Raw genomic sequence first — 21,746 nt, forward strand, 5'->3', positions numbered from 1 at the left:
GTAAACCTTTTAAAGAGGCTTGCTGCCAGCTTCATCTTCCTAGAAGTTAATCCAATTTCTTTGCCTTTTTATATTTTTTGCTTGTCATCATTATTTGCTGTGTGGTTAATTATTTGTTGCAAAAATGAAAACCACAATATGAACAAAACATATTGTGGTTCTTGACCAGCAAGTGTATGTCTGGCAAGAAACTGAAGCCAAATGAGAAGACTAGGGAAGACATAAAATGGATCATTACGGTAGCTGATTGGGGAAACTGGGAGAATAACATTTCAGTCGAGTGCAGATGCAGTTTACAGCAAATCCTAGAATTATAGACAAATTGAGTTAGAGCAAGAAGCAGGTTGGATGTCTCATTGATACATACAGACATAATGGAAACAGAATGACCAAAGTGTATAATACAGTTCGCTTAAAGAGTTAATCATTTCACATAAGGACACTTCTCTTAAAGATGTAATGCCTTTCAGGCCCAGGTCAGTAGAATATAAATTAAAGCAGCCTTCTTTACATGGCAGCTATTTGTGAGTTTATACTATACCTGCTGTCCAAGTAATAGGATCTCAGATGAACTGGAAAGCAGCTCGCTTTTTACTTTCTTGTGCCTCACTTCAATAAGTTAATCACTTAAAATACCACTATTTGAATTATTATTGTATTTGTTGCAAAGCTTCAAAATGGAAATATTGAATCCCTTCCCTGTTTAGCCACAGTGTTCATTTAGGAGGATTTGGAGTAATGTGCTTAAGCAAAGAAATTGAGTTTAATCTAGCAGGCACAAGACAAAGGATTTTAGCTGAAAGCAGCATGGATTTCAGTTTAGCTTCAAGAAAGAAAGAGTGTCTGCTTTCTTAGCGAAATGCATGACAAAGCAGTAGGTGAGGATAGACAGCCTGGCACAGTGTTTACATAGATCTCCATTAAAGATCTTAACAATCATCAACTTATAAACTCACCTCAGCTTTAGCACTCCAGTCAGTATCATCTGACCTTGAATTCCGCACACCCTCACTCTCAAATCATCCATCATCTTCCCATCATCATTCACCAACAGGGCCCCCCGCCAAGAAACAATAATGGTGCTGCTGTGTTTCAACCTTTTTTTTTTTGTCACTGGTGCCCAAAGGTGATGGAATCTCTATCGTCATTTGTAACAGGGATAATGCTGAGCTGGCGTCAGGAGTCAAACGGGGATTAATAACGTCCACACTACAGTGAGGATAGAGAAGAAAGGTGTGTGAAGAGGGGTGGGGGAGCTAAGTAATTAATACTTGATGATGACAAATGGAGGTGGATGGCAGGGCAAGTGGAGGGAGGAACGTTTGGCTAATGAACAAAGGGACGACTGTATGCTAACTTGGCACTAAGGAAGTGATTTGACAGTATGCTGCACTAAAGGGATGGGTGGGAGGGTATTGTCATTCTCAGGGGAAACAGCATCATACAGAATTAAGCTGCAACTGGTGGGACAAGTAGAGGGACTTGTCGTGAAAATGCACCTAACCAACATGCAAGAGAAGTATTCAGCAACATACAGTGGACAAATCCCAACATGAACCAAAAAGAAGAGCTGCTGGGCTACTAAACTTAATAAAATTCCAAAGGAATGATTTGGAATACAGAAGCAGAAAATGAGAAATGCTCTTTGGTTTTAAATAAAAACTATGGTGAGAGTGTACAAAAACTTCTCAAAGATATTGTGTCTCACTGTAGCCAAATCCAAAGCATATTACTGTGGTGATGATATATGTGATTATCCCTGTTGTGGTGTAACATGCTTAATGTATAAGCGGGTCTTACCTTCCAAGTAAAAATATATACTGCATGATAAATGGTAGAGGAACTGGCAACCAGACCAGAGGTCCTCAAGATGCTTCTCTGCCCTGTTGGATGAGAGGTTTCCAGGTTTGTCTCCATTCCCTGCACCCTCAGCAGTGTTTGGTGGTGTAGCTGAGGGCCTCTTTAGCGATGCCAGGCCACCACAAGCCATTCCAGGTGCCTTTGTGAAACACAGATCAAAGGGAGGACAGCAGCAAGAGATGTAGGGAAGAGAGGAGGAGAAGGGCTGGATGAACTCCAAGTGGCCACTGATGCAGAGATACTGGTGCTATTGGGGAATTAGAGGGAAAGATAGGATGCTCTAATAGGAAAAATAGCAAAATGGTAAGTGAAGCCCTGTACACACTGACATTCTAAGAGAAACACTTTCACTGTTTTGACAACCACAGAGAGACAAGGAGTCCAGGAAATAAATCTGCGTTGAGTACATTGTGGGGTCAGTTGCGACTCATCTCTCTCTCCTCCCTTTTGCAATGCTGCTAGTGTCTTCGGCTCGCCATGCTTTTCTCTGTCTGAAAGGGGCCCTAAACAATCTGATGAGGGTGTCTTCCATTTGCAGGGAAACGCTAACAAGCAGGCGCGCACACCCACACACACACCCATTCTTTGTTGAGACAGTGAAGCCAAGAGGAAGCGATCATAAGATTTGCTGACCCATGAACTCCCACTGAGGGTCCCTATTACGATGATGATGTAGCAGTACAGCTTTACATTTTGATCATTATGCAGTGCATGTGTGTGTTTGTCTTTCTGAACATCCCTGTGTGAGTGTATGTTTTATGCACACATACCACACTGCCGTTATCAAAGGCAGCGGTGACCTACTTTTAGACGAGTTTTCTGTTTCACAGAGACTTGATCCAGAGGCTTGTTAGACTGGGTGTGTGGTATATATTCCATCATTGAATCTGACCCTGCAGGACCTCACAGGTTGCAAAAGGGGATAAAGTTTTTGAATTGCTTTCCGATAAATGTATTCTTGATAAACAATGTCCCTTTGAAGCCATGCCATCATCTGTAAAACAGATTAGATTGGGTTCGCTTTATTACTTTCTGTCATTGATATACTCTTTTCTTGATCTGTCTCGCACCTGTCCTCCCGTCCCTCCTCGTCTCTCCTCCTTTTATTATCCTCTCCTGCTCTTCCTTCCTCTCTCTTCTCTTTTCATGCCTGTTCTTTCCTCTTTGTAACTACCGTGGCTTTTGCCAATTCATTCCATCTTCCCCTCACCACTGTACTTTTCGTCTTCTTTTCATCTTATTCCTCCTCCATACCTTTCATTTCACACGCTCTGTGTAACTTTTTTCCTTCTGTATGTTTTTTTTTACCTCACTATCTGTCTGTGCATTCTTTCCCCCCATTCCTCTCCAGCGTTTGGCCAACTCCAAAGCCCACACATCGCGTTTCATCAGTGCCAACCTTCCCTGCAACAAGTTCAAGAATCGGCTGGTCAACATCATGCCGTACGAGACCACACGCGTGTGCCTGCAGCCAATCAGAGGCCTGGAAGGATCGGACTACATCAATTCCAGCTTCATTGATGGATACAGGTAGGAAGAGGGGTGCGATAGCCGGAAAAATGCAAGCAAGAGGTGTGCGTGAGGTGATGCCAAGTATCAGCAAAAACGTTTTAAATGTTCCCAGAATTTGCATCAGGGGTGTTAAAAGTGGTTCTAACTAATTTTAAAAAACAGAAATATTTTTTTTATTAATTTGTTTTGATATGGTTTTATACAGGCAACAGAAGGCCTACATTGCAACGCAGGGCCCTCTGGCAGAGACTACAGAGGACTTCTGGAGAATGCTCTGGGAAAACAACTCTACTATTGTAGTCATGTTGACCAAACTGAGAGAGATGGGACGGGTAGGATATAAACACATGGAAACAATTATTTAATTTGTCTTGTGTCTTAACTTCATTGATAGAGTCAAATAAAAATAAAATGAAAAACATAATTGTCTAAATATAAATTAACAATGGTTTGTCTACCCTTTTGCTCATACAGGAAAAGTGTCATCAGTACTGGCCGGCAGAGCGCTCTGCCAGGTACCAGTACTTTGTGGTTGATCCCATGGCAGAGTACAACATGCCCCAGTACATCCTTCGAGAGTTCAAGGTCACAGACGCCAGGGTAAGACATACCTGGGAATGATATAGTTGGTTGCGAGGTGGGAACAAGCAGCACATTTAGACCAGTGTAATTATAAACTGTTTTTAACAAACTGTAATTAAAATAACACTTTATGAATTCTCCATTTTATACTGACTTACAGAAGCAATACAGGACCAGTGTATTGCTTGTGAATAACTGTTTGTTATAACATTGTACAGAGACACCATTTAGTAACCTCAAAAGGCTGGAATGCAATGCAGTACCAACTTATACTGTCATTTCCACAATTGCACTGGAAAACCACCTTCATTGAAGTGTGGGAAATGTAGGAGATTAAGCAGGTTTATGGAAAGTAGGTCACCTAAACACAGAAATGTCACAAGTAAATGTGTTTTTTTTTCTCCTGAAAAGTCCTGGCTTTGATATTGTAATTTTTCTCTGTAGTTAGATGGGTTTTCACACAAAACTACATGTTGACATTATGTTGGAAGTAACATTCAAATATTAATGAGAGTTCACAACCAAAGTGACTTTTCTTGCCCTGAACTGTTATTTAGTAGCTATAACCTACTCTACACTATTGTACTTTTTTCATCCAATTAGGTCAGTTTGAAGCAGCAGCAGGACTGTAGTGCAGAAATAAAACTGCTTCCTCTCTTTGCCGAACAGGCTGACATATCCAATGATTTCCTGGGTGGATGTGGCAGCTAGTTAGCAGTCATCCTACCCTATTAAAAAATGAATACATTATATCTCTGCACATACACACACACATATATACACACATACATACACTTAATACACAAACAGACACAGCGTAGAAATAAGACATAAATGCTGTTTAAGCTGGTGTGCCAACAACCCTACATATACACAAACAACCTGACACACACTTTTTCTTTATACATAACCCTGTGCAGTGTTTAAAATGTCTCTCTTACAAGCTCAAATATACACACATTATTGTGTATGATGCAGAGGCTCATTTTCTGCCACAAACCATGCAGATTTGCTCTTCTCAGCACAAATATACACACACGGTGCTAGAAACTGCAGTTCTTCCAATGGCCACTTGTTAATGGCTCCAAAAGCAAGTCCCCTTAAACCCCCGTGTTAAAATGCCCAAATTGGTGTTGATACAAACATGGATAACAAACAAAGTGGACTACAAAACACTACTCGAGTCGTTTCAGCCATTATTTGTGTGTCAAATAACGTTAAGTGAATGCCCACGGACATTCAGCTTACTTTGTAGTTTGTCAAGACATGCTGTTGTTGCTATAGTAGCAGGAGAGTTCCAAGTATCGCTGTTTGGAGCTGGGCTCTAGGACCATCTTTTCCTCTCTGCATGTTAGCTTTGCAGCAGCAACTAATAACAGTATGCTTACCCAAAACTTAGCTAACGTTAGTTGTACGCTCTATATCATATTGTTTGATTTCTCCAGAATCGCTTACTCTACCTATAAGATTATGCGTAATCTAAGCATACAGTGGCAGCAAACAGGCTGACAGTCAAAGCTTATCATCAGAGTTAAGGAAACACATATACTAATAAAGATACATACTATATATGTAGCTGTTAAGAAGCACTATGTGCAGCTGTGTGTGTAGATTTGTACATTTTAACATTACTGATAGCTTATGCATGTGAGTGTATGTAAACAGGGGTTAACCCCACATTCCATAGATCATGTAGATGTACATGGCTGTTTGTGTTCGTGTATGTAGGATTAAGTGTGTGTGTGTGTGTGTGTGTTGCATGCCTCTGCACAGTAATAGCACAGACTCCACGCCTCAACACTCACATCTAGCGAGCCAGTCACGTATTTAATCACACAATTTGACACGCCACGTGGGCCCTCAGGTTGTGTGTTAAATTTTCCTCTCTTTTCTTTCTTGCCTCTCTTTCTTCGGCGTGCTTGGTTTATTGTGTTGTTGTCTTTGCCCCTCTTTCACTTTTAATCCTCCTGCTGAGGCAAAATGTTTTTGAGATGAAAAACAAAGGCAACAAAAGAAATAAAACATGCAACGCGTCATAAAACAGGGAACGAGACATGAAATGTCGTTCAAAGAGAGTCTGTAGATGGAGCTTAACTTATTAGAATCCAATGCACTATATTTGTCAAGTACAATAAATGTACAAGAATACATCTTGGCGGCATTGGTGCAGAAATATATCAACAGCTAAGATGGCAACACAGTGCCTACTGGCACATGGGACAACAGGACTTTACATTCAGAGCACAAGGATTCAATAGACAGATTATGTATATCCTTTTACATGCAATAGCTGCATATGTCGTACATTCAGCGTTCAGTCACCCTCTGCATTTGGCATACTAGCAGTAGAGGGGAATGATTAGCTCATGGCAAAAATCATAATGAATAAGAATGTTGCGCAGCCACCATGATAACACCCATGATGAATATAGAGCCTAAGGTACTTGTTTACATCCACACATTTTCACATTTACTATTACCTCAATATGATGTCATTTTTGACATGGAGCAACACATAAAGAAAGCTCTTTAGGAAACCATCATTAGTTTTGTGAGGTAATTTGATCATTGCTGTAACCTTTTCTAGGGCCACTGCCAAATTAAAAGAGTATATAAAGTTTTTGTAGTTTTTTTGGCATCCCCTGTTCTGACATGATACTATTCTTATCCCCAGTCATCCATTGTTTAAGAGCTTGCTGGCCTGGACGATACCTTGAAACAAGAGAAAATTAATTATGAGCTATTTCTATCCCGCAGCCAGTGTGGGTAGTCAGTAATCAGTTATATGCATAAGAGGAGGTAGTGGGTGCATGGGGGGCGACGGACCCAGGGCCCACATTGGTAGGGGGCCCACTACGTGGACTATGAAGTTCAGCTCAGCTGATTACAGTGGACACGAAGAAACAACAACGGCATATGACGATTCAATGTACCGGGAGAATTCAGCAACAATGACAATTACCAATAATCACATTAGATTCAAAGGAGACACGTATTAATAAAGATAAATCCTAAAGTAGCATTTGTATTTCAAACAAAACTTATTATCACATTTTAACAAAACTCCCTTTACCCTCATGCATCATGGGAATTCTGAGGGACGGATGTAGGCTGCGTGTGCGCAGCGGTTTATTTACGGCATCAACTTCCACTGGAAGCCTCTCAGAAGCATTTCAGCAGCGAAGCGTGTAGCCTGCGCCGCGTTAATGACTTGTTTTTAATTGTCCTTTTTGTGCTTCTACTACATTCTTCAAAGCTCTCTGTGGATCGCTTTCGTTTCTCGTCTTGACGTGTGCATTTAGCAACTACCACAGGGAGCATTTCAGAATAACAGCGTTTTACCTGCCGGACTTTGCCGACATGTTTATTGATTTGGTGATTAGGGCTTGCTTTTTGTGATTCTACTATGATAAAGTTGGGTACGTAGTAAAAATGTTCTTTTTTGTCTGATTTAACTGTGTTTGTTGTTGATAAACGATCGGAAGTCTGTAACGGGTATTTTATTTTGAAAATTGACAGTTTCTCTGCCGTTTCTGTGTCTGACTTCCTGCCTGGTTATCTGCGCTGTGCTGCTTGACGCTGGGAAGCTTCCTGGACGCACTCAGTCTATGGACGCACTGTAGCACTTCTGGTGTAAGCACAAAAATTTAGTAAAAAGGCTGCTCCGGCAGCAGCGAAGCAGACAGACTCTGTGGGGTCATGTAAACTTGGTTAATATGACTTTGTAGCAGGTGGGCCCACGATGAAGCTCCGCCCCCACTGCTGAAAGTCTAGCTCCGCCCCCTGTTATATGATTAATTATTTAGAATAGAAAGCACCTCAGTACCTTTACCCTACAAAGCATCTACCTCAGGAGACAAATGTAACTTTAATCCAAATATTTAGCTGTATGGTTACATCCTAAGCATGTAATGCCACCATAAATATATACAGTTCTTTCTTTTGTTTCTTGTGTTTTTATGACTTAGCATTAGTGACAGTGTGGACAGTTGCTTGCAGGCCCATTACACAAAAATTGCATACACAGATTGTTACCTTTTTTCTATCTAACAATTCACCAGCTCTGTGCATAAATGTAATTTGTTTAGTACTATCAAGCTACTCAAAGAAGTGCAGAAAATTTGCTTTCTGTGCGACATAATTCTGTTTCACAAATGTGAAAATATGTCTTCCTCTGTGTAAGTTCACATTCTTGCATATTACATTGATTCTGTAACACAATTTAGACAAAATTATTTTATAATTCTACACCACCTCATAGCAGGCTAACAAAAAGGACAAATAGATTCCAGTTTCCTCGCCAACTGAGTATTGATCGAGTTATGCCTTTGCAGTGTGAACAAATGGGAAGAGAATGTGTGAAAGTGACACATCATGTCTAAATGGAAGTCTGTTGTAGAAGAGAAGTGAGAAACTACTGGAGAAATGAACACCTCATTGTCTTAATTGCTAGAATCAAGTGGACAGCCTGTCTCAAAATGCAAAAATGCATCTTTCTCCTCACTTTCTTGAGAAATATTCTCTCAAAGACAACTTGAAAAGAACTTTGTTAATGAGGACACACATTTTGACTGTGTGTTTTCAGACTTGATATAATCAGCTCTCTCAAAATAAAGCACATTCACTTGACCTAGTGTGACCTGATAAAAAAAAAAAAAATTTAATTGCACCACTAAAACAAGATTATACAAATCAATATAAGATTAAAATGCTAAGATTGACATTTTGTCTTGCAGGGGTTGTCGGTGTGTCAGTGTTTTTGTTTTCAATTTTCATCGTCCAATCCCACCTCCCTCTTCGTTAGTCCTTGGTTCTTGCTTCTTACCTCCATCGCTCTGCTCATCCATCAGGTCACTCTATCGATCGCACCACAGGATTATCCTATTCAACATGGTGTCTGGGAGAAGACGCTTGTCATGGCAGATACACTATTGATTAGCTTTAACTAGGACCTACTCATCCCACATGCACGCAAGCTTGCACACACACTGAAAAAAAACACGATGGGAGAAAATAGAGACAATTGGTTTGGAGGTAGAGGAACAGGGTGGGAGAGGAGAGGACACACTGTCCCTCTGTGGCGTCATTGTACATTTATTATGTTTATTATCTCTGCTGTATAACTAAAACTAAAAACATTGCCAAATACTATTTTATTTTTAAAGGTTTGTATTTGCATTATGTTCTTAGAAGGATCCAAAGAGTGTGGGTTGGTTGGGTGGGATTGAAATCTGACCGTAAAGCTCTAAAAGCAATTAAATTATTCTAAAAAACGTGAACAAAGAATCCTCTCTGACCTGTTTTTTCCAGGTAGAGGTTAATTTCCTCTTCTTGCTTTTACAGATGCCTTCTCCCCTCTGCTTCTTTACATGATTTACATTCTCCATCTTCTATTCTCGCTTTCTTTTCGCTGTATTTGCAGGATGGCCAGTCCAGGACAGTAAGGCAGTTCCAGTTTACTGATTGGCCAGAGCAAGGTGTGCCCAAATCTGGAGAGGGATTCATTGATTTCATTGGGCAGGTGCATAAAACCAAGGAGCAGTTTGGACAGGATGGACCAATCTCTGTCCACTGCAGGTAAGGGTTATCACCTTCATGTTGCACCATTATTTCTCTACTGCACAGCAGTAAATACATTTCACTTATTATAATAGACATAATATTATAATAAAGGTTTTCTTGAAAGAAGGGTATGATATGCAGTATTTTCAGGCACTGCAAGATGTTTGTCTCAAACTGCAGTCCAAAGACATGCTTTCCTTCTTGAAAGAGACATAAGGCCTTAAGTATCATGACGAGATTAAATCACTTCTTTAGGTGGTTATTGTTTTGCAGCGCAGCAGCTCCTGTGGTGCAACTCTAACGGTATCATCAGATACGATCCCTCCTCTCCTTTTTGCCACCGCAGTACACTACCTCCACAGGCCCATCTCCTCCATAATTGATAAGGCTGAGATGCGGCTTGGCATTTGCAAAAAGGAGGCACATGAAATGATACAGCCATTCTTTTTGGTTTTTATGATAGCTCCATGATGCATTTTTCATCACCTCGGGTGTAGCTTCCAAGGTAACCTTCATCATTAACTTGGCATGCTGGACTCAGTAGAAATCAATATTTAGTAGTGGTCAACACCAAGACCCCCAATTCTTCTAACTGTTATGACCTGGCTCAAAAGGCCATAACAAAAGGGAGACACACCATGGTAGAAGTTAACAAAATATGTTTATTTAAACCAAAATTAACCAAATTAAGGCTGGTGCCAAAGTAAAGGTGAACAAGTATGGGGTATGAATATAAGTGGTTTCAGTCAGGTTAGGATGATGGATGCATGAAAATGTGTGTGAGGGTGTTGTAATGTGCAATAAATAATAACTATCAACTAAAACAACATGTCCAGAAACCAAGACAAAGGTGGAACCTGTGGAGGGAAACAGATGGTAGCAAGTTAGCAGAGAGGTAGGTCGGTCCGTCTGTCCGTCCGTCCGTCCGTCCGTCCGTCCGTCCTTAGCCCAGCAGCGACCTCCTGCAGAATTAAAAGACAGAGTTACAAATAGCCTACAGGGCAATTAGCCCAGGTGCCCAGAGTTGCCACAATCAGCTTTTCCTATACAAAGAAGAAAGAGATCGGCCACACCCACTCCTGACCCCACAGGGAGTCACATAATTCATTGGTTGACCTTGAGTGGGGTTCATCGGAATGAGTTGTTACTTTTTGTTGCCAGACGATGGACATGTTTGAGAGGCCTGTTTTTGTATGCTCTGCAAGACTAGTGAAGAAAAAAAGAAATGTCTAGAAGTTGGTTTTTCATGGTTTGATTGGCATTCAGAAAAAAACTTAAAGGATAACTATTCAAATGTTCATGAACTGAACTGTTCATTTGAATGTGGTTGTGTTGACAAACAAAGGTATGAACACACAGAATGGTTTTCTTTTGGAACATAGTTTGTTTCACTTTTACTCCACATTTTCTATTGCACAGGCGCCATGACATCATCAAATATAACATCACCTCCCCTGTGTTAAAAAGCAATGATGTCACCAGCCATCAAATGGCCCCTAGGGAGTTGTAAGAGTGTCAGGGAAGCTCCAATAAGACTGAGTTATTCCTCCATTCTATGAGGCCATTATTGAAGGTGGAGAGAGCTGTCTAAGTAAATGGATCCATTCTTACAGAAGGAATTGCAGGACTGTAGTAATGGTCGAAAAGGCACACAGCCTATTAAACTGGACTGCAAGAGTCACATGACTATGTTGTATTCAGCTGCCAAATGCTCAGTTTTGGCATGCTTGACACATCTCAGTGAACTTGATTTGATTTTTGGAGCATCGTAAGAGGATTAACACAGAACGTCTGCAGCCTGTAGTGTGGTAAATCGCTAGAGTTTTGTCCAGTTAATACGGTACTTAACTTACCTGCAGTCCTTTTAAATTGTTTGAGTTAATTTTGTACTTTTTATCAAGTCATTTTCTCAAAAGTAGGTGTCACTTTGTTTTAAGGCAGATTATTTTTGAAAGAAGTTTCTCTTGAGTAGTGGTTAAGAAAAAAAAAAAGTAAAGAAAGCTTTGGTTGGTTTCTGTCACTACCATAGCCACCTCCTGCTCCTCCCTGTCCTCCTCTTCCTCCCTCCCTCCTCCTTCAGGCTTTTCATCTCCGAGTGGAGAGCTTATGCCTTCCTTTTCACTTACTCTTTCGTCTTCTGTCACTGGCATTCCCCGTATGTCATCCCTCTGTCTATTTCTTAATCCCCCCCCCTCTCTCTCTCTTCCTCTGCATCCATCCATTCTCCCAGCTCTTTTCTTTTTCCTCCTCCTCGCTCCTCCTCAGCCACTATCTAATAGACCCACATGCTTTTTGTCATTAATTGCCTGATTACTTCCTGTGAATGGGGACACCAAATCCTCTCAGTCTGCAGCGGCTCGGCGAGCCTTCAGATTTAGAGAGTCGATCTTCCTGGAGAGAGGGGGGGCGGAGAGAAGGAGAGAGACAGAGAGAGAGGAGCTCTGAGTGAGTTTAAGAGTCCATGTGACAAGCTGTGACCGACTCCCAGGAAGAGGCTTTGGGTGGGCTGAGCGATACTTCGGCGGGGGGGTTGGCAGTGGGTGGTCGTATGTTCTACATGATTAGGCTCAATAACAACTGTGTTTGATATCATTTAATTTATTGTCAAATGATACAAGTCATTTTTTGTTCCAAGTCTAGCTTTGTCCCCAACTGACACACACACAAACCAAAAGTGTCTGCTAGCAGCCATTGCTTTCACTATTCCCTCAACAAAATAGCATCGGAGGCTGGAAGAAGCCCAAATAAATCTGTTGTCATATCAATTATTGTTCCATTGGTGAAGTGGAAGTCATTTCACAGCAAAGCAGCTTAGAGAGGCAGCTCTCAAGTATTTCAGGATCTGAGTTAAGACTCAGACTGTATTTCTGGAGAGCAGCAGCAGCAGGCTGACTTTTTCGACACATGGGTTGGGCTTAATGAGACAAAATGTTTGGTTGTTTGTGTGCGTGATGTTTTTTTGTGTCCTTGAGGGCTCATTTAGTCTTTGACGGGAATTCGGTCCCACATCACAGAGTTCTAACATGCAGATTGCGTCCTTTCCATCGTCACCGTTATCCCGCCATTTCTGGCTTTACAACACATTCCTGTTGTAGATGTAGCACGCATTTTGGAGGAAATTTGGGATTGAAGTTATTTAAAGATGCCTGTTATTTTCAGGTCTTAGGTTAAACGAATGTAGAGTCATAAAGTTAAAAAGTACATATGTGGGAAGGGACTAGAGAACCTCGGGCAGTGTCAAGACAAAACAGAGAGACACATATTTACTTGGTGCAAATTAAGATTCACCATTCAGCCACTATGTGAATGCAAGGCTATAGTATAACATACTTGTTTATTCACTTTGTCGTAATGTGTTTCTAGTGCTGGCGTGGGCAGGACGGGAGTCTTCATCACCCTCAGCATCGTCCTGGAGCGAATGCGCTATGAAGGCGTGGTTGATATCTTTCAGACAGTAAAGATGCTCCGGACACAGAGGCCAGCCATGGTCCAGACTGAGGTCAGAGGTCAAAGCACACACACAAAAACATAAGCAAGGAATTGTACTATAGTTTAATGTAGTTTGGAGGAAAAACAACACAAATTTGTTTAAAGAGCCTTTATATAATGTAGTGTCTTAATATCTGTGTAATGTACTTAAGGTTTAAAATACCAGTTATCTAATTTATAATATGTACTTATAAATACTAATTTGTTTTTATTAGAAGTTGTCTGAAATTGTTAATCTTTCATTATCATAGCAAACTATTTAAACTGCCGGTGAGATTTATTTCTGATGTATTTTTTTGTGTATGTGTGTGTTTCTTCCCTACAGGACGAGTACCAGTTCTGCTATCATGCAGCTCTGGAGTATTTAGGAAGCTTTGATCACTATGCAACGTAAAAAGCCATCTCTTCCCCCAGAATCCTGCCGCCCCCCTCAACAGTCTCCTGAGCCATAGAAACTTTGAAAAAAATAACAACAGCAGACGACAGTAACACCATCCCTAATTCAGACACACCAAACCAGGATCCTATTGTAGATTTTTAGAGGACGACGCCCAACCAACAAGTTTAGAATAATTCCAATTCGACTAAGAGACCCTTCATGAGGAAGTGAGGAAAATTGCCCATCATCCAGAAAAGAGAAGAAAATCCTCGTCAGGAGAGGAACCAGATGCTGTGGCTCAGGCTGTGGGGCGGGAATCGATCAAAGTGTCAGACTGCTTACCTTACCTCAAGTGTTTCAATGTGGAGGACATTGTAAACATTCGTGGACATTTTTTCTTCTCAAAAATATCTTCGTGATACAACGGTAACAAGCAACAGATAATGAAGGAGAAGGCAACAGAGAAAATCATTGAGAGGCAGATGGATGTAGCCAAGACGAGGTGACTTTCTTGTTTTTTTGATATGCCTGGGTGTAAAAGGGGGTTAAAGTATTTCTATCAACACATTTTGTGAGTGATATCCAGAGAAATGACCAAATTGTTCTTGCCTGTGTGAACAGAAATGGTTTTCCCCAAACTCTGGTAAGACAAAAAAAATAGAAACAGTGGAATCATTAATGGCACGAGAACACTACCATCTGGCATCAAAGAAACCTTGAGTTTTGTTTTTTTTACACTGTTCCACTAATGATATGCATAATTTGTGTGGTGTGGCAAAACACTCAACTATTGAAGTATACATCACATAACTGCGTGTTCTCAAGTGCTAAGAGCTTAGAGAAGGCAGTGTCAGCGGTTGTCGTGAAGAAAGCAGCTACACATATCTGACGATCAGTTAGTTTCATGAATTGTGAACTTCTGTAAAATCAGTCTCCCAAGCCAGGCAATCACAGTGATGCTGAAAAGTCACCAGAGAAATCGGGGAAAACGTCCGCTGTTGCAAGAAGCTGCAGCTGACTCGTCTTGCAGGTGGTCAAGGCGGGAGAAATGACAACTGTGTCCCATGATTTTTTACAATCACTCCTCACTTTGGAACCATTGCATCATGGGGCTTCGGTGTTAACATCCACCATTGCAAAGAAGAGGAACAAATGGAACAACCAAACCAGGATTGCCGTAAAGTTGGGGCTTTCTTTGTGTACAGTGACCAACGCTCATCATCATTGTTTCGAACTTGTTTGTCCTTTGAGGAATTATCTTTTTTTCTTTTTATTTTCTGTCAAAACCAAACATGCTGCTTATCTCGTGTATGCTGTACGTGTGACTCTTGAGGGAGAGGAAACTGACGAACAAAAGATGCCAGCTCTGCTAACCACTCGCATCCAGGCGGGCATGACTGAAAGCGCATCCACATTACACCGTTTTTTTCCACCTCTCCTTTTTTTTCTTCTCCAGCCTTCTCTATAATCATCTATTTCATTGTACAAGACTCAAGAGTGGCAAAGGCCTGTTGCAATTTCAAAGCTGTATGTTCATGTGGTTGAAAAATTGGCCTTTAGTTCCACTGTATGTGTGTTTGGTAACAGGTGGATAAACAAAGTAGTTGCTTTGGTTTTTGTCCTCAGTTTTATAGATGATGTCTCTGTGGGTGCCACAGCCAGACCAGGCAGCCATGTTGGATCTCAACGCCATGATGTGATAATGAAATTCTTCGGTACAAGTTACTTGCACATCCCTAAAAAAAAAAAAACAAACAAAAGAAACTTGAAACAACTACTCCAAAAACAACTGCAGGTTGGATTTGACGCATTAATGTATATGTGTCTGATAAGAAAAAATCAAGCTTTTGAAATCACCAGGTTTTCATTTTGAGATCAGTGCTTTGGTACAGATGAGTGTACGGATTCTGTGAAGGTTTCTGACGAGTGTGCACAAAAAAACAGAGCGATGGACAGAACTGTGTGTAATCTTTTCTTATTTCCAAAAAAGCCTTATTGTTATTGTAACATTATGAAAACATTAATGTTGTATTACAACGATTTATTTTACATGACATAGTTGACTTTTTATTTTCTTTTTGGTTTAGTTTTTTAACAGAGATGTTGTATCGCATTTTTTAAAAATTAGCAGGAAAAGAGAAATGCTTATTTGTTCATATTACGTTTAAAGACATTCTATTTTTTCACTGTAGAAAATGTTAAGTATAACATGTCTGTGTGTATGTGTGCATATATGTATTTTTATATATGTATACTGCACACTCACACATGCATATATATTTAAATGCAGAATATAAAGATATATCCAAACACTTAGTATTAAATCAATTTTTCTCCTCATCATCTTTATTTTTTTTTATACCAGCCAGTGCTCATGTTTGAAAATATGATGACTTTTTGTTTCTTTTTGTTTGTGTGTTTCGTTTCTATAATCTAAGAAACATTGTGTGTTTCTTAAGAAAAAGCAGAGATGATGTCAGCACTTTGCCTGAGTCCTCTGCCTCCACTCACCAATTTAACTTCTACCCCTGGGTAGGTCCTGTGCCGATGAGGAGATGCCATTTTTAAACATTAAGATTCTTATTATCATTAACTTTTAGACATTAGTATTCTTTTGATTAATATTTTGAGCATTTGAAAAATGAACTGGTCTACAAAATATCTAATCAAAAATTTCATAACTGAACTTTTTTGTTATCTATGTCAGCCCAAGTTGACAAACTGTACCTTGTATGATCTTGTCCAACTATGACCCTCAAGTTCTTTCTCTTTTTTTACTTTTATTATTTTCAGATATAATGTAGTCATTCATTTTGTTAGATATCCACCATGATCTAGAATATACCTGTAAATAAACAAATATATAGATTATATGTATTTGTATCATTTGACCCTCAAGATCTCATACTTTAAGTGGGGACAGATTCAGAATTACAAAGATCAAGTTTCTGCTCATATCCGACTTCCTGGTGTTTGTAAAGCCTGTTTTCTCTCCTTCTGAAATGTTCTTTCTCCAACCCTGCTCCCTGGTCTTTAATTACCACTCGCTTTTTTTCTGCCTTTAATTTCCCCTGCTAGCAGTTAAACTGGGAAACAAGCCAGTTCTTGTTCTCACTCCTATAGCCTCAATGAGGGCGTGAAGTCAGCATCAGCGATCTGCTAGTATAATTTAGCTGATGATGGGAAGTTAGGCCACTCTACCAACTGACCATTTGAATTGGTAATCAACCATCAATTCAAGATCCTTTACATTCTTGTTCTAACTATATACAAAAACTTCTCTTTCACACCATGGAACTAAAGCAACTAGAATATGTTCAATTCTTATTAATTAATTAGACCTTTAAAAAGAAAAGAAATTAGAGAGGAATTGTAGATTCTTAATTTGTAACAATGGCACCCATAGTTGATGTTAATTCTTTAAAAGTTTCCCGCAAATGCCCACAAGGTCCCCAGCTGTCCTAAAATGCTATGGTGTTATCCATAAATACGGCATAACATGATGGACAAATACAGCTATGCTAAAGGCCATACATAGTTCAGTTGCAACAACACAAAACAATGTTGATTTATTTTCCCCCTGGTGCGTTGTATAGAACCATACTCTGTGTTTTTGTTCAGCCATGTTTCGCTCTGGGATGCAGAAAGAAATCAGGACTCAATGAAACAGAGAGCAGTGCGATGCAACCAAGGGAAGATCAAGACAACCAAAAACTTGCTGCAAATTCACATTTCCAGCATGTCATTTCTGAACAGTGGGAACCATGCGATGTTTCATAATGAACTCAAATCCTGAACTTTCTTTCGGAATTTAAAAAGTCTGGTAAAATGGGCCCATGCCAAAACTGAAACGGTGGAGTTCTTTGGAAGCTTGTGCAATGTGTTACTCTTTTGACTTCATGTAAAGATGTTAGACTTTTGAATACAGACGCCAAATTTACTGGAATATGTCGCAGAATATTTGGGGGGGGACTAACAAAAAACAACACTAACAAAAAATGACATCTAAAAGAATAGAACATATACAGTACGTACCGACAAAATGAAAAATAACCCTAACTCAGCAAAATAGTTTTTCCTTTGTAAGAGGGCCAAGTGCTATCACTTTCAAACTGTTACTTCTAACTGAAACAATAATTGGTTTAAAGCCACTGTGTATGTAGATATGTTGACTTTGTATTAAAGAAATGTTGTCTGAAAACGATTTTGTTGTTGTTTTTTTGCTGATACAGTATAATATGTGATGGTGTGATTCATGTCTGATTGTCCGCCTACCTTTTTCCTGTTGTGTTTAGTATGCAAGTAGCTGAGAAGAGATTTATACTACTATACATAAAATTGCACCTGCACTTACTTATTGCATTCACCACACTGGGACATGTATTGAAAAATCTCACAGGACAAGTAATGAAGCACCATTTTGTTGATAGATGGCTTGATTAGCTTCCTCCTATATTTATCCGCCAGCCTCTTTACAAATATACCCCGAAGTGTCCTTAAGCCCCCTCTTCAAGCTTGATAAATGCCACCCAGACAGGCAGACATTGGTGCAGAGGTAAACCTTCACCTGGTGGTATTTGCTCTCCCGTCTATCCTCAAGTGAGGCTCTTCATATATCTGATAACCAGGAAGAACAATGTCTGCAAATGAAAGGAAAATATTGGTACCAAACCTTATTGTATTTGCCTAGCACTAGTTTTAGATTACAGCCTGCAAATTACAGTTATTTAGTATATAGCTATGGGGTATCAATAAAATACTTTCAGTGTACCTATACCAAGACAAACATGTAAGTACAGGGGGAAAGAAAGAGGTTAAGGAGTATGGGGGTAACAATTTAGTGTTTAAGAGGGACTTAGAGGGAATTAAATGTAAACATGCTCTATGTTTTTAGATTCTTTTTGAAAAGCATGCATGAGGTAATGGGCATTATGTTTTAGTCATGATTAAGACAACAATGTTTGAGAATATGTGTATTATAGTGTACTTATAGGGTATACAGGCAGTAAAATGTCTCGTTTTCTACTTTTTCAATGCAATGTAAAATATGTACTGGGTATGCAGGCTTTCATTTAAAATACTACTTACAGTGTATTTCTTTCTAGGTACACCTCAAGTGCAAATTAGTTGGCACTTAATTACTTATTTCCTGTACTTTTTCTCTTGTAACTACCAATTAACTACCCAGTGATTATTTCACTGGTACCCCATGTAGAAAACATTTTAACAGTAATTGTAGGTCTGTTACCCTAGCTTCATTTGTAAACATTTAAACTAAAGAATCTACACATACCAGCCACTTTATTAGGCACACCTGTTCAATTGCTTGTTAACACAAATAGTTAATTTGTGTTAACAAGCAACACAAGCAACTCAATGCATTTAGGATTGTAGATGTAGCCAAGACAACTTGCTGAAGTTCAAACCGAGCGTCAGAATGGGGAAGAAAGGGGATTTAAGTGACTTTATAGTGACGTGGCATGGTTGTTGGTGCCAGATGGGCTGGTCTGAGTATTTCAGAAACTGCTGATCTACTGAGATTTTCACGCACAACCATCTCTAGGGTTTACAGAGAATGGCTCAAAAGGAGAAAATATCCAGTGAGTGGCAGTTGTGTGGACCAAAAAGCCTTGTTGATGTCAGAGTTCAGAGGAGAATGGGCAGACTGATTTGAGATGACAGAAAGGCAACAGTAACTCAAATAACCCCTCGTTACAACGAAGGTATGCAGAATACCATCTCCGAGCGCGCAACACGTCAAATCTTGAAGTAGATGGGCTACAGCAGCAGAAGACCACAGCGGTGCAACTCCTATCAGCTAAGAACAGGAAACTGAAGCTACAATTCACACAGGATCTCTAAAACTGAACAATAGAAGATTGGAAAAATGTTGCCTGGTCTGATGAGTATTGATTTCAGCTGCAACGTTGGTAGGGTCAGAATTTGGCGTAAACAACATGAAACCATGGATCCATCCTGCCTTGTATCAATGGTTCAGGCTGCTGCTGGTGGTTTTATGGTAGGGGATATTTTCTTGGCACACTTTAGGCCCTTGAATACCAATTGAGAATCGTTTCAAAGCGACAGCCTACCTGAGTATTGTTGCTGACCATGTCCATCCCTTAATGACCACAGTGTACCCATCTCCAATGGCTACTTCCAGCAGGATAATGCACCATGTCACAAAGCTCAAGACATCTCAAACTGGTTTCTTGAACATGACAATGAGTTCACTGTACTCCAATGGCCTCCACAGTCAACAAATCTCAAACCAAAAGAACACCTTCGGGATGTGGTGGAATGGGAGATTTGCATCAAAGATGTGAGGCCTACAAATCTACAGCAGCAGTGTGATGCTATCATATCAACATGGACCAAAGTCTCCGATGAATGTTTCCAACAGCTTGTTGAAAGTATTCCATGAAGAATTAAGAAGTCCTGGAGGCAAAAGGGGGCCCACACTAGTGAGGTGTACCTAATAAAGTGGTCAGTGAGTGTAGTGGTGGTTTGGTGAACCATCCTAACAGTTCAAGTCCTCAAAAACTGACACTCATTGTTCATGACTGTTTAATTCACAAATATGTCAGCTGCAGATGATGTGCCAACGAGTTCCTTGTCACCTGAAAAAGCAATCTGTGACAACTTTCTGCTAAGCCGTGAGATGATTGTCATTTATTAAAGGCTAATATACGCAGAATGACACCCCGTTTCAAGGATGTTGTAACTAATTGTCTGCTCAGAGGGCTGTGTTTCAGTCCATTCTTTTCTAATAGTGGCGAGCCAACAGACCGAGTGTGAGGGCAGGCGAGGAAGTGAATTAGGGCGGTGATTATGCAGTGATTCAGACAGCAGCTCATTAGGACCCAGCTAAGCAAGCAATCAACGAATCGATGTGACAGTGGACCCAAAAGCCACAGAAATTTGTAATAAATGGCAAAGCGATAAATTGGATTATCCACAGTTCCATGGCCAAGCTCTTTTTCTTGCAATTGACAATCCAATCATGCCACAAAAAAGCCAAAAAAAACAGAAAAAGGGGGCCCCATGTTGCTCCGGCTGTGGAGGTTATCTGTCTGAGATGTGCCTTGTTAAGGTTGTGGTTTTCCAGAGGTCATTTCTGTGTGATATTCAGGGCTCTAAAATATTCATGACAAACCATTAGGTGTTTATGACCACCTTTTGTAATAAGTGATTTACCGACATTTGAACTCCAGCCAGAATAGTAAAGGTGTCAGAGGGGTACCTTGCCACATGCCTACAGATTCACAGAGGAAGCAGCTCTTTGACATCTTGATAATGTAAATGAGCAGCCAAGGAGCAATAATAAATAAAATGTAGAGGCAGCAGAATCTGTTCTTACGTCAGGGTATTCTAAGCTACTTGTCAAATCATGATCACTGAATGTCACTATCATGACTGGAGCACAGGGTGAAGACACACTGATATGACATTGACGGACAAAGACAAGCAGACCGGCAGGTAGACAGACAGACAGACAGACAGACAGATAGATGGGGAGAGAGAGAGAGAGAGAGAGAGACAGAGACAGAGAGAGAGGGGGGGGGGAGATAGATAGATAGATAGATAGATTAGTAACCTTGCACTTCAAATCTGTCCTGTCTAAATTTGTATTTTCGCTTTATTCTTCCCCTCCTGAAGAAAACTGGGGCCTGTTTCCTCAAAAGGCTTTGCTGCCATCTGCAGGACGTTATATGGTATGTCACCAGATTTTATTTTGGTAACCACAGTGAAGATACTTAGGCTGGACCAAAACAAAAGAAGTGTCACTGTACAACATTGTTCTGAGAAGTATGTTGAGTGCTGCACGTCTTCCACCTGCTGTGGACTACCAGCATCTGTCAGCAGTATATTTTAAAACTGTGCTGTGACATGGCTCCTGTGTTTATGCCCTTGTGCTGTTATTTCCCACAATCTGTTTTATGGTGCCTCCATCCTTTCTGTGTCTCTATTTCCAGCCAGAGCTCTATACCACTGACTGATTGCTGCTATCAAAACGGGTTCCTGTTGGAGTTCCTCTCTCTTACTCGTTTCACTGACTTTGTCCTTCTCTCATCCACCATTACTATTTTGTCCTCACTCTACACTGATAATCCTACGCTTCTACAGCTATGCTAATTGATTGATCCAGAGCTGGAATGGGGTGAAATATCTCACCAAATATGGGATGGACTAATGGACTAGTCTAATAAAAGATGATTCAGTTAGATTAAGGTAAATGTAAGATTCAGCCTTTTTGGAGCTTGACGTAGTGGTGCAAAGTCAGGATATCTCAGCCTATTTTTCTACATTGTGCAAGTGCAGTATTAAATTACATCCACACTACTACTTTTTTGTTTTAAAA

General features: G+C 40.2%; 1 protein-coding gene across 18 annotated transcripts in view; it reads left to right on the top strand.

Annotated features, from left to right (window-relative positions):
* Nucleotides 1-17,588, top strand: part of ptprsa (protein tyrosine phosphatase receptor type Sa) — a 242,735-nt gene extending 225,147 nt beyond the window's left edge. For all 18 annotated transcript variants that reach the window (XM_038715594.1, XM_038715593.1, XM_038715601.1 and 15 more), the window contains 6 exons: nucleotides 3,212-3,390; nucleotides 3,578-3,704; nucleotides 3,847-3,972; nucleotides 9,377-9,531; nucleotides 12,880-13,015; nucleotides 13,331-17,588. In XM_038715594.1, the coding sequence (XP_038571522.1) occupies nucleotides 3,212-3,390; nucleotides 3,578-3,704; nucleotides 3,847-3,972; nucleotides 9,377-9,531; nucleotides 12,880-13,015; nucleotides 13,331-13,399 (792 nt within the window). In that variant the 3' untranslated portion in view covers nucleotides 13,400-17,588. The remainder of the gene's footprint in view (nucleotides 1-3,211; nucleotides 3,391-3,577; nucleotides 3,705-3,846; nucleotides 3,973-9,376; nucleotides 9,532-12,879; nucleotides 13,016-13,330) is intronic.
* Nucleotides 17,589-21,746: the final 4,158 nt, after the last annotated feature.

Source organism: Micropterus salmoides, unplaced genomic scaffold (assembly GCF_014851395.1).
Source record: "Micropterus salmoides isolate LMB-PRFRI ecotype aquatic unplaced genomic scaffold, ASM1485139v1 Ms_hic_scaffold_13, whole genome shotgun sequence".
Classification (NCBI taxonomy): domain Eukaryota; kingdom Metazoa; phylum Chordata; class Actinopteri; order Centrarchiformes; family Centrarchidae; genus Micropterus; species Micropterus salmoides.